Genomic DNA, 12,943 nt, shown 5'->3' on the forward strand with positions numbered 1-12,943 from the left:
TAAGACCTTGGACTCTGCCTTGCATGTAAGAGGCGCCCAATAAATACTTATGGAGTGGATAACAAATGAATAACTAATGCAGCAGATATCAAGCTGAAGAAGAGATTCTTACTAACAAGAAAATTACAAACCAGAGCGTAAAGGTCGGGCAGGGGAGACCAGACAGCAGGGAGATTTAGGAGGGCCGCAGGGAACTCAGGCAAACCTGCTCCACCTCAGGGGCTCTCTCCACTCCCCCTCTTCATGGGCATCACTTAGCTTCCCTTTGCTTGCCTTGTTCAGTAAAGTAACAATAATCAGAATGAAGATTAGAGACGGCTGAAGGTACCATTTGACCAGTCCTCTCCAGCTATATCTTGAAGTACAGCTTGGTCATCTCCAGCCATTCTGTCACTAAGTCCTATCAATTTTGTGCCTTCACCAGATCTTGTGTTCACCCTTCCTGCTGTGATTCGTAGCCAGCTCTTATTTTTTTTATTTTTTTAAAAAGATTTTATTTATTTATTTGACAGAGAGAGACACAGCGAGAGAGGGAACACAAGCAGGGGGAGTGGGAGAGGGAGAAGCAGGCTTCCCACTGAGCAGGGAGCCCAATGCGGGGCTCGATCCCAGGACCCTGGGATCATGACCTGAGCCGAAGGCAGACGCTTAATGACTGAGCCACCCAGGCGCCCCTCAAGTCAGTGTCGTAGCCAGCTCTTATCATCTCTCCCCTCTACTACCGTAATGGCCCCAAGTAGAGCCCTTGCCCTAGTGTTTCCCCAGCCCTCCATCCTCGACAACTCTGCTACCATGACTGGGGCTTCTGGCTCCTGGTACTTTTTGGTGTGAATGCTTGTTTCTAACCCCACTGCCTGCTTCAGACACCTCCATGATGACTGCCACCTAAATGGGCCTCCAGGACGTGACTCAGTCCCTATTAGAGTGTGATGGAGACCCATGACTTAATGCGGCCCGGTTCTTGGTTCTGTTCATTCATTCGTTCATTCATTCATTCATTCACTCACTCATGCATAAAAATCACCTAAGAACCTGTTCCTGAAAGCCTACTGTGCACTGGTCTTTGTGGTGGACACGGGAGGCCCAGCTTGGATCCAGTGCTTAGAGATGCCATGAGAGTCTGAAGAGGCATGCTCACCCAGTGTGAGAAAGGCTCCCTGGGGAGGTGGGGGGCAGGGAAGAGTGTTTCAGGCCTGGAACTAAGGGGGAGCAAACAGGATTTGAGGCACTAAATGCTTGATGATGATGACGACAACAAGAGTAATCATAATTTCAAGCACTGATTGGATCCCTGCATCCCATCAAACATTTTGCGTACAATAACTCATTTAATCCCCACGACAACCTGATGACATAAGAAGGTATTATTAGACTCATTTCCATACGAGCACACTGAGGCCAAGGCAGCGCATCGTGGCAGAGCTGGGACTTGAATCTAGTTGTGTCTGCCTCTAGGACTGTTGCCTCCCAGACTCTACTTTCCGCCTCTCATTGATGTCACTCCATTCCAACACCTCACATAGTATGTGGACGGCCATGGAATCCCCCCAAAAGTACAAGTTTGGCTCCTTAAACAGTGCTTTCTGGCATGGTCTGTGTTCTGAGGAGTCCAGAGGTCACACTGAGGTCAACTGTATATGCTTTTGGGTAGCTGTGTGAGCTTACAATGTGGATGCGACAGGTTTGCTGAGTCTTTTGTTCCTGGTCCCTCCTCGGTCGGCACCACCTACAAAAGCCCCCCCCTCCCAGTCCTCCAGCAGCTCCTCTGCGGCAGGAAGAATGTGACCTGGGGTCCATCAAGTGTCAGGTCCTGAGATATGTATGACCGGCTGGGGGAACGCTAAAGTCCATTTCTATAGAAAACCTTCTAAACAAAGGGGCTACACTGAGCTGTCCAGGACTGCCTTGGGTGGAGACGCGGGAACCGACCCTGACAGAGCCTTCAGCCCAGAAGGGAGAAGGAAGGGAATGCCTATAGCACCCCCTACTGGCCTTCCCTATGTTGACACCTTTAAGAATACTGCGGTGCCTGGCAGCGTGGAAAATGCAGGCAGCATGTTTATTCCGTGAACTTGGAAGGCTGCATCGGTGGCGTCTTTCTGGAACCCACCGTTGGTGGGATCATCACCTGCCTAACTGCACAGAAGAGGCATCTCTCTGGTCCTCTTTCAACCTGCCTCTCACATCTGACCTGACGTTTCCTCATTTCTACTCTGAATTGTCCTTTGATGCCACAACCTAGCCCCTTCCAAGGCCTTCTCGTCTCCCCTCAAGGGGCAGCCGTCTTTTCATGGGGTTTCCCACCACCTGCCTTCCCACCCTGCCAACAGAGAAGATCGTTTCAAAACAGAGAACACCCCTACCTGCTTCAACCTTGGGTGGCACCTGCTTCTAAGAGAAACGTTATGTTTCTTGGTGTGGCCAGGAAAGCTCTGGCAAGTGACTCTAAGCTGCTTACTTTCCAGCCGGCTTTGTCCTCCTTGCCCCTGGAATTCTGCGATAAAGGAAGTCTGTGGACTCCGGGATCCCCAAACACCCCAGACGCCTCACTCTTCCCTGCCTGCCCGTTCTCAGGTGTTCTCTCTGCCCGGAAGTCTCTTCCTCTACTTGCTCCCTGACCGCCTCTACTCCCCTTCAAGGCCCAGCTCGAGTGTCTCTTCCCTGCCTCTCCCACGGGCCCATGGCCCTGGATAGACTGTACTGAGCAGGGGTGGTCTGTATCTGGTTTAAGTTTCCTACCAGGAACTGTTGAGGGTAGGTGTACTATCACATTCATCTCGGAATCTTCCATGGCCTGGCATGGAGCTTGGCTTGTCAGAAGCCCTCCAAATTGTGTCCTGAATAAAACGTGTGTCCTCATTGTATGCAAAGCGATTCTGACCTTCCTATCTGCAGGCATGCTGGAGAGCGAGTGCAGAGGCCCTGTGCTCCTGTCTGAACATATAAATGAGACAGTGACCTCATTTTCTGGGGTTCTGCCCTGGCCTTCCTTGCCTTTTTGGACTGAAGTGCCAGGGCCTTGGTGCCGGCAGAAGCAGCTTCTTAACTACGCAGAGCAAAGCGGGGCGGGGTGAGGGGGGTTGGGGGAGGGCTGGCCACCCACTGGGAAGTCTGGGAGCCTTTGGGCCATCCCCGCTCCCACGTCCCCAGTCCACAGGCAGCCCTGGTCCTTGCTGGGATGGCCTTCCAGGTTCTCCCACTGACTTCCGCCTTGGTTCTCAAGTAGGTCTTTCGGTGGGAGGACCGGAAGGGAGAGGGCATTTGGGAGCACCTGCTCCGTCCCAGCCAGTGCCTCGTGCTTCGTGTTACTCATTTCATTCAATCTCCGTGGTAACTCGCTGAAGTGGGTACTTTCTTCCCCATCTTACGGATAGGAAAGGAGGCCCTTGGAGAAACGAAGGAGGTTCCCCCAGGTCTCCCAGTGAGAGTGGCTGGGGCAGCATAACCCGGGTTTAGACAGACTGTGCCTACTCTCGTTTCTGCTGCTCTGACACCTGGCCTGGCCCTTCTCCTTCAGCTGAAGATCAAAGAAGGAAACCATTTTTATAATTGAGAACAGTGGCTTTGGAAGTTTTTCTTTCTTTCTTCCTTTTTCTCTTGCTTCCTTTCTTTTCGTTCCCTCTCCCTCCCTCCTTTCCTTTCTTCCAAACAAAGTCTGACACCGAGCCTGCTACTATAAGCAAGGAGTCTCCCTGGGTAAAGGGTAGGACCCCAGAACCCTGCCTCCCGGCCCCCCTCTGGCTCCTTGCGGTTGTCTGGGGTAACACCTATGGATCCGCAGGGTTCCACAGCACACAGGTTTGCTGCTCAAGAAAAGCTGCTCAAGAAGGCACTTTCCGGGGCTCCCCCTGGTTGACGGCTCCCTCTGCCAGCCATCAGGGAGGGGCAGGGCTTGGCAGGAGCCCTGCTTGTGTCTCCTTGCTCCCTCCACCCTCTCACCCTGCCCAGCAGAAGTGGGCATGTGCCCTCTGGGGTCCCTGAGAGTAAAAGAAGACCTACGCCTGCCCTGAGGGGCCTCATGCGGATGTACCGGCGGACTAGCCTGTGGGCTTTCCTTTCCTTTTCCTTCTTCTCCGAGGACTGACAATTGCTTTACCCAAATCTGCTGGGCATGGAGAGAGGGACCCCGCCCCTGGAGGACACTTCAAACCTGTGCTCTGGTGGCAGGGCTCAGATGAAGGCTCAGCAACGTCACCAGCTGCCAACTGCTTCCATAGTCGTCCTGGTCCCCCTGCCCAGCACACTGCATTCCAGAAGCCCGGTGGGCTCTCTGTGCCTGGGCGTCCTGAGACCCTTAGCTGTGGCTCTGTGTCCCCACTGCTGGTGCCTAAAGGGTCCCACCAATGGAAGGCACGCCTCTCTCTGGGCTTCTGACTGCTTTTGTGGCCCAGGAGAAGGGCAGTGGTTTGAGGCAGGGGCTGGCTGTAGGATGGCACGAGACCCGCCCTGCCTGGGTCTGGCCTGAATCGCGGTGCACTCTGCTCGCCCAGGTAGGTACTGGCTGAGTCGGGAACTGGTTTGTTTCAATCCAACTGCAGCCCATCCTCATTCCAGTATTTTAATTATGGCATTAAAGAAATATAAACACAAAAAGGTATGTGCCTTATGAATGTGATTCCGATGTTTTCTTTTGATATTAAATCACATTAATTGCCTCAGACGATACTGATACTCAAACAGAAATCTGGCAGTAGAATCCTGACTGGCAGTCCTGATAATGTGCGCAAGTGGGGGCGGCCTTATATAATGGGGTCAGCGCTTTCCGCACAGCCCGATGAAGGATCCTAGGAGGTGGATGTGGACAGCTCATTAAATCAGAGAAAGGCCACCACTATTGTGGGTGTGGTTGGCTCTGGACCCGAGAGATAAGGGAAGGGACCTGAGGCACCAGAAAAGGCAGATGAGGCGGGTGGAGACGGGTGTGTTCAGAGGGAACTGGATACCAGGGATCCCATGATTCAAGTAGCAGACTGAAAAGCAGCAAAACAAAGTCAGGTGAAATAAGAGTGGGAAACCGCAGAAAAGAGGAGAGAGTGACTCAGGAGAGCTAGAATCACGTGGATGGAGGGCCAGAGGAAAAAAAGAAAGGGTGCCTGTGGAGTAGGGATGGGGGTAGAAACGAATGGGCACTGGCGGGGCAGGGGTGGGCAAGGGCACACCTAGAAAAACTTGGAGGGGCTCTGGGCCACGGGTCAAGCTCGGGGAAGGCAGAGGAGAGGAGTCAAAGAGAAAGCTGTAGAGAAAGCTAGTGGCCTCCCAGACATTTGAGGAGTGTGCAGGTACCTGCATGATGCGGACATAATCAGTGCGGTGCAGCTCACTGTCCTTGACCACCTTCTTCTTGAGAGTGGCCAGGTTTCTCTCCAGGTGCTCCCGCTGACGGGCATACTCCTGCTGCAGGTCCGTGTTCAGCCCTGCGATCTCCACCTGATGGGGCAGAAAGGGCTTCTCAGGGAGGGAGGGGGACCTGGGAGAGCAGGTGAGTGCGGGGAAAGGGGAGCAGGGCTCACCATGTCTGCCCGCTGCACGTACTTCTCAAAGAGAGCTCGGACCTTCTCCTTCAGGAGTCGGGGTTCCTGAATGTACGCCACACAGTTGTGAAGGTCTGTCTTAAACCGTTTGACCAACGCCTCCAAGTCCCGCTCCTGCAACCACAGGCATATAGTTCTGGCACCCCAGGGGTTCTCCGGGGGGGGAAAGCAGATGGCAGCAGGAGGATGAGAGACATTTCCTCTGGGGCTCATGGTTGGCTGCTGGGGCCCATGGTGGACAGAGAGACCTAGCTGGGCACACAGCCAAGAGGCAGAGAGAGGTACTAACACCCATGTGCTTCTGCCCAAATAGCTTCATCTTTAAAAGGCCACCCAGAAGATTCCTCCATTGGCTCTGGATTCCTTTCAGGACCACAGGCCTTAAAAGATGAGAGGAAGCACGAGTGGTCCCCCTGTTCCTTTCTGAGCCAAGATGGATAGTATCGCTTCTCTCTTGCAGGTCCCTGGGCCAGCATTTCCCTGTCCCCTCTCTGAGCTCACCCAGGGTTTATCCTTCCTGACAGGAGGGCTGCTGTGAGTGGGTAGTGAAAACATGGCCAAATTGGGCAGATTGGTTTCATCCGCACACTTGGGCCAGAGGCTCACTCTTCCATCCTGCTTTCTCTGATGCCCATCCTCCCGTACCCCAGACCTGGAGGGTCTCTCCTTTCTCTTTGCTCCCGTAGCCCTTTGTTCATCTATCATAACCTTTTGTCTTGCTTTAGGATTGCTGTGCATGCACCACAAATCACCTAGCCACCCATTCCATCTGTGAAGGGCAGGATCTGCGTCAGTTCACATTGGTGGCTCTGCAGCTTCTGTTCTGACCTAGTGCGGAGTCAACGCTTAATGTGGGGGATGGAAAAAATCAATCCGATTCACCAAACATGGGGGGCCCTGTGCTAGGGGGTGGGGGTGTAACCAAGTCCTGGCCTGGGACCAGAAGACCTAGTTCCCAGTGCTGGTTCTGAGTATGCTACTTGGCTCTGGGTGCCTTAACCTTCTAATGTCTCTGGCCTTACTTAATTACCTACAGAGACTGGAATAAACAATTTTGAAGGCTCTCTTTGCTTCAGTATGTTTTTGCTTTGTTTCTGATAGTCAAAACCTTTTGCCACTGCCTATAAATGACCTCTCTGAGCATATTCCTTCCCAGGCCAAACAAGCCAATGCTGCAAGCATTCTTATGAAACTGGCCTCCCATCCCCTAGAGCACTTTATCCAAAGTCCTCAGTCTCAGATGGAGGCAGTCACGTACATTTGCATGGGCATGAAACCAGGCAGGGCTGTGAGCAAGTGGAGAGTGAGTTAAAATGGGAATGTATCTTAGCAATGTGCTGGCGCTGTCTCTTGGAAGCCAGCTACCCGCGGCCGACAGGTGCCGGATCCTGAATCCAAGATCTGCCAGACTCTGAAATCCTCACACCTTCTGTCTCTCTCTCTGCATCTCTTGATCAGTGGCTCGTAGTTTCTGCCACAGTTCCGTGATGTTCAGCTCCAGCTGCATGTTCTGCTTATGGAAACGCTCCAGTTCTGCTTCCATCTATAGAGAACACGGGGGGAAAAGTCAAGAATAAGAAAGTAAGGGAATAAAATTATATTTGGGAACTGCAGCCTTTCAGTGGGGATGTTTCCCCGGCTACCAGGGCATTTCTTTTCTAGCTCCCACCTATGTCCTCTGCAATGAAACCTTTCTTCTTCCTTTTTTTTGAGATTGAGAGAGAGAGAGCGGGCCCACACAGGAGAGTGGCGGGAAGGGGCAGAGGGAGAGAGAGAGAGAGAGAATCTCAAGCAGGCCCCACGCCCGGTGCAGAGCCTGACGCAGGGCTGGATCTCAAGACCCTGAGATCAAGACCTGAATTGAAATCAAGAGTCGGACACCCCGACTCTTTCTTCTTAACTCCTTGCCATCCCCAAAGCCCCCACCCCTTGGTGGATATATTAAGCCAGACCACATGTTTCTATAACCAGGCTCTGAATTTTTCTTAGTTTCCCTGTTCCTTCAGCCATGCCGATTGCCTTCTTTTCTTGAATTCTTTGTTACTTGGTGACTCTCAATTACTGGAACCTGGAACCTGAAACAGGGTTCTGCAGAGAAGCACCTTCCTTCCCTATTTTGTGAAATCCTGTGAGAGGATCTTGACTTTTTGGGGCCACAAGCCATCAGAGTCAATCCCACCCTAAGCAGAAAGTTGTAAGGGACCAGCAGGTAGGCATCCCCAGTCTAAGGACCCTCCACCTCAATCATTCTGTTGAAAAGGTCTTTAGAAGTACAACTGAAGGGCACCTGGGTGGCTCAGTTGGTTAAACAGCTGCCTTTGGCTCAGGTCATGATCCCAGGGTCCTGGGATAGAGCCCCATGTCGGGCTCCTTGCTCAGTGGGGAGCTTGCTTCTCCCCTGCCTGTCGCGCCCCCTGCTTGTGCTTGCTCTCTCCCTCCCTCTCTCTCTGTGTCAAATAAATAAATAAAATCTTAAAAAAAAAAAAGTACAACTGAGGAGAATGTCTCGTCTTCAAAAGAAAAGGAAGAAACCACCAGTGAGCTTCTGAAAGATTTTTTATTCATTACTGCATTTGTATTAACCAGAGATATGTGAATGACAATTGGAGCTTCAGATTAGGATGAGACCAGGTGTATGTGAGCTCTCAGTTGATCTAATTTCTGCCAAAGGCAAAGGGGTGATGTTTGATTGATGCACCAGATCTGGTGCACACTAGTATTCCTGTTAATAGAGAGGTTCGCTATTTGGGGGAGATGGGCTAGTTCACTGGGTTTTTTCATGGCTGGCTGGAGTAGCTCCTCTAGTCTATCCCAGGTCCTTTGGTCAGATTTCAAAGCTCCTGACTTCTGGGGTACCAGGAAGGCTGAGTGAGCCACATCCACGTCCTGGACATGAAGGGGCAGCTCGTAGAACGTTATCATTACTGGAAGCGTTCGGTACAGACAGAAGAGCCCTTTGACCCGGCGCCTGGCGGGAAGACAGAGCTCAGTAGCTATTCGTCTGAATGAGTGCGTGCACGGCAAATGTCCAAGGCAAAGGGGAGCCTCTGTGAGGGAGGAGAGGGGTGCTTGAAGCAACCTGCCTTCTGGAAGAAGAGTGAAAAGATAAAGGCACAGTGTCCACCGGGTGGAGGACACAGCAGGTGTGGGGACGTGCGCCGCTAAAGAAAGAACGTGTCCACTGGGGAGGGCTGGCCAGGGCTCGCAGGCCTGCGGAAACGGAACTGATGAAGAGGGGGTTTCTGTCTTCAAGAGCCGCAGGTCTAGAGGGCTAGGAGGGAAGGTCCAGGGAGAAAGTGCCCTCTGCATGCACGGAGGAAGCTAGGGGTGGCACCCAGAACAGGGAGGCTCAGCCAGGTTTTGCGAGACAAATAGGTATATGGGAGGTCAGAGTGGAGAAAGAGAACTCCAGGCAGAGAGAGCGCCAGAGGCGTGGGCCGCCTGGTGCAGCTCTGCAGGCTACAGGTGGTCTGGGGGGTCTGCAGGTGAGGGAGGGAGGGGGATGGGGGCTGGAGAGGTTGGCTGAGCTGGGTCAGGTGGCCTGATGCCGAGGTCCTACTGAAGGGAGCAAGACCGGAGGCGACACGAGGGTGCGAGACCAAGGGAACGGTGGCTGGAAGAGAGCAAGGGGCTTGCTTCTCCAAGGTCATGGCTGAGTGCCTACAGCTGGCTGTGCGTCTTCCTCTATAGTCTTAAAGCCAGCAACGACCGATTAGGTGAGAAAGGAAGTAATACAGGCAAAACATGAAAGCATGCCGAGAACAGAAATGACCTATGTCATAGAAAAATTGTGAAATATGCTGAATTTGAATAACTGGCTGGACAGCTAGGATACAAGCCAGTATGTGGGAACAAGCATCCTTTTCCTGGTGAGGAAATCCCATCTACTTTTCCATGTGTTACTCCTCACACTCAGTGACTCTCAATGGGGGGAGGAGGCAGGAAAGAGGCATTTCACCCCCTAGGGGCCATCTGGCAACGTCTGGAGACATTTTTGGTTGTCACATCTGGGGGAAGAGGAGGGTGGCCCCTGGCATCTAGTGGGTAGACACCAGGGATATTGCTAAATATCCTACAATGCATGGGGCAACTCCCCATAACAAAGGATTATCCGCCCTAAAACATGAAATTGCTGAGGTTTAGGAACCCTGCACTAGATGAGTAAACAAGAGTGTGAAGTACAACGACAAGGTCTGGACACTCTCTGCCTAGGAAGGGGTCCTGTCTCTTCTGGAAAAGTCTATGTTCAGGGAGGGACCTAAATCAAGGAAGTATTAGATTTTCATTCACAGAGGTCTCAGCTCCAGCAACAAGCCAGAGTTTCTTACAGCTTCCTTCTTGTAGGAAAAAGAACTTCACAGGAGACCTGCAGTGGGTGGGTCAAATGGGTCTCTGACCCGCAGAGGGAAGCCCCAAAGTCAGAGGTGCCTGGGGAAGGAATCGGGCCCAGATATCAGCCCTGGTGGCCACTGGCACCAGGGGGTTGGGGTAGGAGGGTGAGCCCTGTTGGACTCACCCTCAGGGTGCAGAGACAGGCCCTGCTGAGAACGGGTGGCCCAGTTCCTGATGGGAAAGTGAATAATCCTTCAGGTGTACTGGGGTGGAAAGTAACTGACCTGGCTGTAAATCTCCCCGACGAATGAGGAGAGGAAACAGGACAGTGATTTTGGGGGGCTGCAGTACATTCACTTTCCAGGCAAGTGGGGCCTCCGCTCTTTTTTGGACTGCCATTTCTGGACCCTGATGTCACTCAAGAATGGCAGGAGGCCCAGATGAGGTGGCTCTGTGGTCAACTGGGAACCTCCTACTTCTTCCCAGAGGCCAGGGAGTAAGTCACTGCCACGAGAACATACCCTCTCTGGACACTCTGGCCCTGGACGGGTCCCACCACCTGACTTCTTTCCTGGGTCTCCTACAGAAAAGGCTTTGCTTTTCTCCACCATAGCTCCTGGGTATCCAGTTCCACTGAGACCATGGGTGCTCCCTGACACATTTGTATCCTTGCCTGGCACCATCAGCGAAAATGGATGGGGAGCAGAACTGTTGGAGAGCCTTTGGGCTGGCGCTGGGGAGGGAGCCTGGAGACGAGGCTGGAGAGGGGTAGTACCTGGATCATGCAGGGCCCCAGTAGGGAGTGTGGATTTTATTCTAGGTGGGAGAGGACACCACTAGGGGTTTGCTGTGGCCTCTATGTGGAGACCAGACTGGAGGCGGGAGTCAAGTCCAGATGAGAGATGACTGAGGCTTGGATGCAGGTGAGGCAGCAGAGAGGAACGAGGCCTGGATTGGAGCTGTCTCTGGGAAGTCCATCAGACAGGCACTGGCAATCATTTGGATACAGCAGTTAGGGGAAGAGAAGAATCAACAAGACTCTACCCTTATACCTTAAGCACCTGGGTGGATTGTGGTACCATTTACTGAGAAACAGGAAACAGGAGGAAGGGGAAGTCAGGAATTCAGGTTTTTTTTTTTTTTTTAAGATTTATTTATTTGAGAGAGAGAGAAAGCACGGGCACAAGAGTGGGGGAGAGGGAGGGGGAGGAGAAGAGAATGAGAGAGAGAGAGGGAGAGACTCCTTGAGCGGACTCCCCGCTGAGCACAGAGCCTGACCCTGAGATCATGACCTCCACCAAAATCAGAAATCCAGAGTCGGCTACTTAACCAACTGGGCCACCCAGGTGCCCCAGGAATTTGATTTTAGATCAACCATGGACCCCACTGTCAGCTGCAATCTGCTTAAGGAGATGCAACGTGCATGGGGCAGAGGGGCTGAAAGGGGACACTTGTACCTCACAGGACTCTTAGGAGCCCTTGTCCTATTGTTGATCTTGCTTTTAATCTCTCCTCTCTACCTTCATCCTGTCTGCTTCCCAGAACACACACTTAAAGCTGCCACTCTCCTCTCAAGAGCCTTCATGACTTCCCGTTCCTCCTCAGATGGATTCCAAACACTGCAGCTTCGCATATGCCCCCACCATTTCCAGACTGAGAAAAAAATGTTGGAGGGGTATGCTTTCTCTTGCAACGGGCTGGTGGCTGAGTACACACCGCCCCCTGGTGGCCGAAGGCCCCCCAGAGCACGCACACTGAGGTGCGGGCAGGGCCCAGGCCCACCCCAACCCCCTGCCGCAAGCCAAACCTTGAAGCGTTTCACTTCTGCACCACTGAACTCCCCGCTGGGCCTTTCCTGTGGCTTCTCCTGCAGAGTGGAGGCCCACACCCCTTGGGAGCCGGCAGGGCTTGTGAGGAGAGCTTTCTCTCCTTGCCCCACCCCAGGCCAGTCAGGAATAGTCGGGGAGGAGACAGCGGTCCAAGAGGCCCGAGTGTCGCAGATGGCTCTCACCTCCTGAATCTGTTCCTTCATCACCTTGATCTCATTCTCTCGTGGTTCTATTTGCTTCTTCAGCTCCTTTATTTTGTAGTCAAGTACAAACTTGAATTTCTCTAGTTCTTGGTTTTTCTTTTTCAGATCATAGATGCGCTTCTCCTGTGGGTGAGATGAGAGAGAAGTGAGAGAGAGAGCAGGAAGCCATGGTATATGGCATCCCCTTTAGGCAAAGGACATCAATTCTGTGCCCTGGCCGAGGAGGCCACAGACTGCTCTCCTGGCCGGGGATATGAAGGCTGGTTCCCCCATGAGGCTGCAGCCCTTCCTCTGTGGTTTCTGTGCTAGGACTGCATTCATTCATTCATTCATTCATTCACTCATTCAAGTACAGCTTGTAGATGACTGTATTTTCCAAAGCTGGCCTCCATAGCATCTCTCGTCCCAGAGTCTCTTCTATCTACAAGGGGACCGTATGCTTCTCTGTCAGGAGCTAAGATCTAATTCGGTTCTCTTGCATCTGGCTTGATCTATGGTTTGCTTGTAACCCGAAGAATGCGCTCAAGGATGCTGTGTGGCTTCCCAGGCTAGCTCAGAAAAGGCCAAGCAGCTTCCGCCTGGTTCTCTTGGGACTTTTGCTCTGAGGGAAGCCATCTGCCCTGGAAAGAGTCCCACTACACTGAGACCATCAGGCTGAGGAGCATGCTGGTACTCTGGTGGCCGGTCCTAGCTGAACCCAGCCTCCCAGCCCCCTCCCGGCCAAGGGGCTGGACAGGTGCATGAAGAAGCTACGTTGGATACTGATTTTCCAGCCCCCAGCTATTTGAGTCACCCCTGGTTGAGGCTCAGCAAGGTCCCTGCCACTGAGGACAAAGGCAAGCCATCTTGTTGTAGCCTGTCCGAATGCCGGACCCACAGAATCTGAGAGCATAATAAAACAGTTGTTGTTTTGCACCACTAGGTGTTGGGATGATTTGTTACATAGCGATAGTAATTGGAATGCAGATCTATCCATCCATCAAATGTTTACTGAATGAAGACCTTTGGCTGAGATGCCAAATAGAACTATGACACAGTCCCTGCCCTT

The 12,943-nt window shown here is 52.5% G+C and overlaps 1 protein-coding gene across 1 annotated transcript in view; it reads right to left on the reverse strand.

Moving 5' to 3' along the window:
• Positions 1-12,943, reverse strand: part of CFAP57 (cilia and flagella associated protein 57) — a 65,915-nt gene that overhangs the window by 12,133 nt on the left and 40,839 nt on the right. Inside the window, exons 17-20 of the mRNA XM_045895435.2 lie at positions 11,875-12,018; positions 6,958-7,074; positions 5,511-5,645; positions 5,284-5,427 (exon numbers count right to left, since the gene is read on the reverse strand). Coding sequence (XP_045751391.1) covers positions 5,284-5,427; positions 5,511-5,645; positions 6,958-7,074; positions 11,875-12,018 — 540 coding nt within the window. The remainder of the gene's footprint in view (positions 1-5,283; positions 5,428-5,510; positions 5,646-6,957; positions 7,075-11,874; positions 12,019-12,943) is intronic.

The sequence above is a fragment of the Mirounga angustirostris genome, unplaced genomic scaffold, assembly GCF_029215605.1.
Source record: "Mirounga angustirostris isolate CCGP_5_RB_7025 unplaced genomic scaffold, mMirAng1.0.hap1 SCAF_4, whole genome shotgun sequence".
Taxonomy (NCBI): domain Eukaryota; kingdom Metazoa; phylum Chordata; class Mammalia; order Carnivora; family Phocidae; genus Mirounga; species Mirounga angustirostris.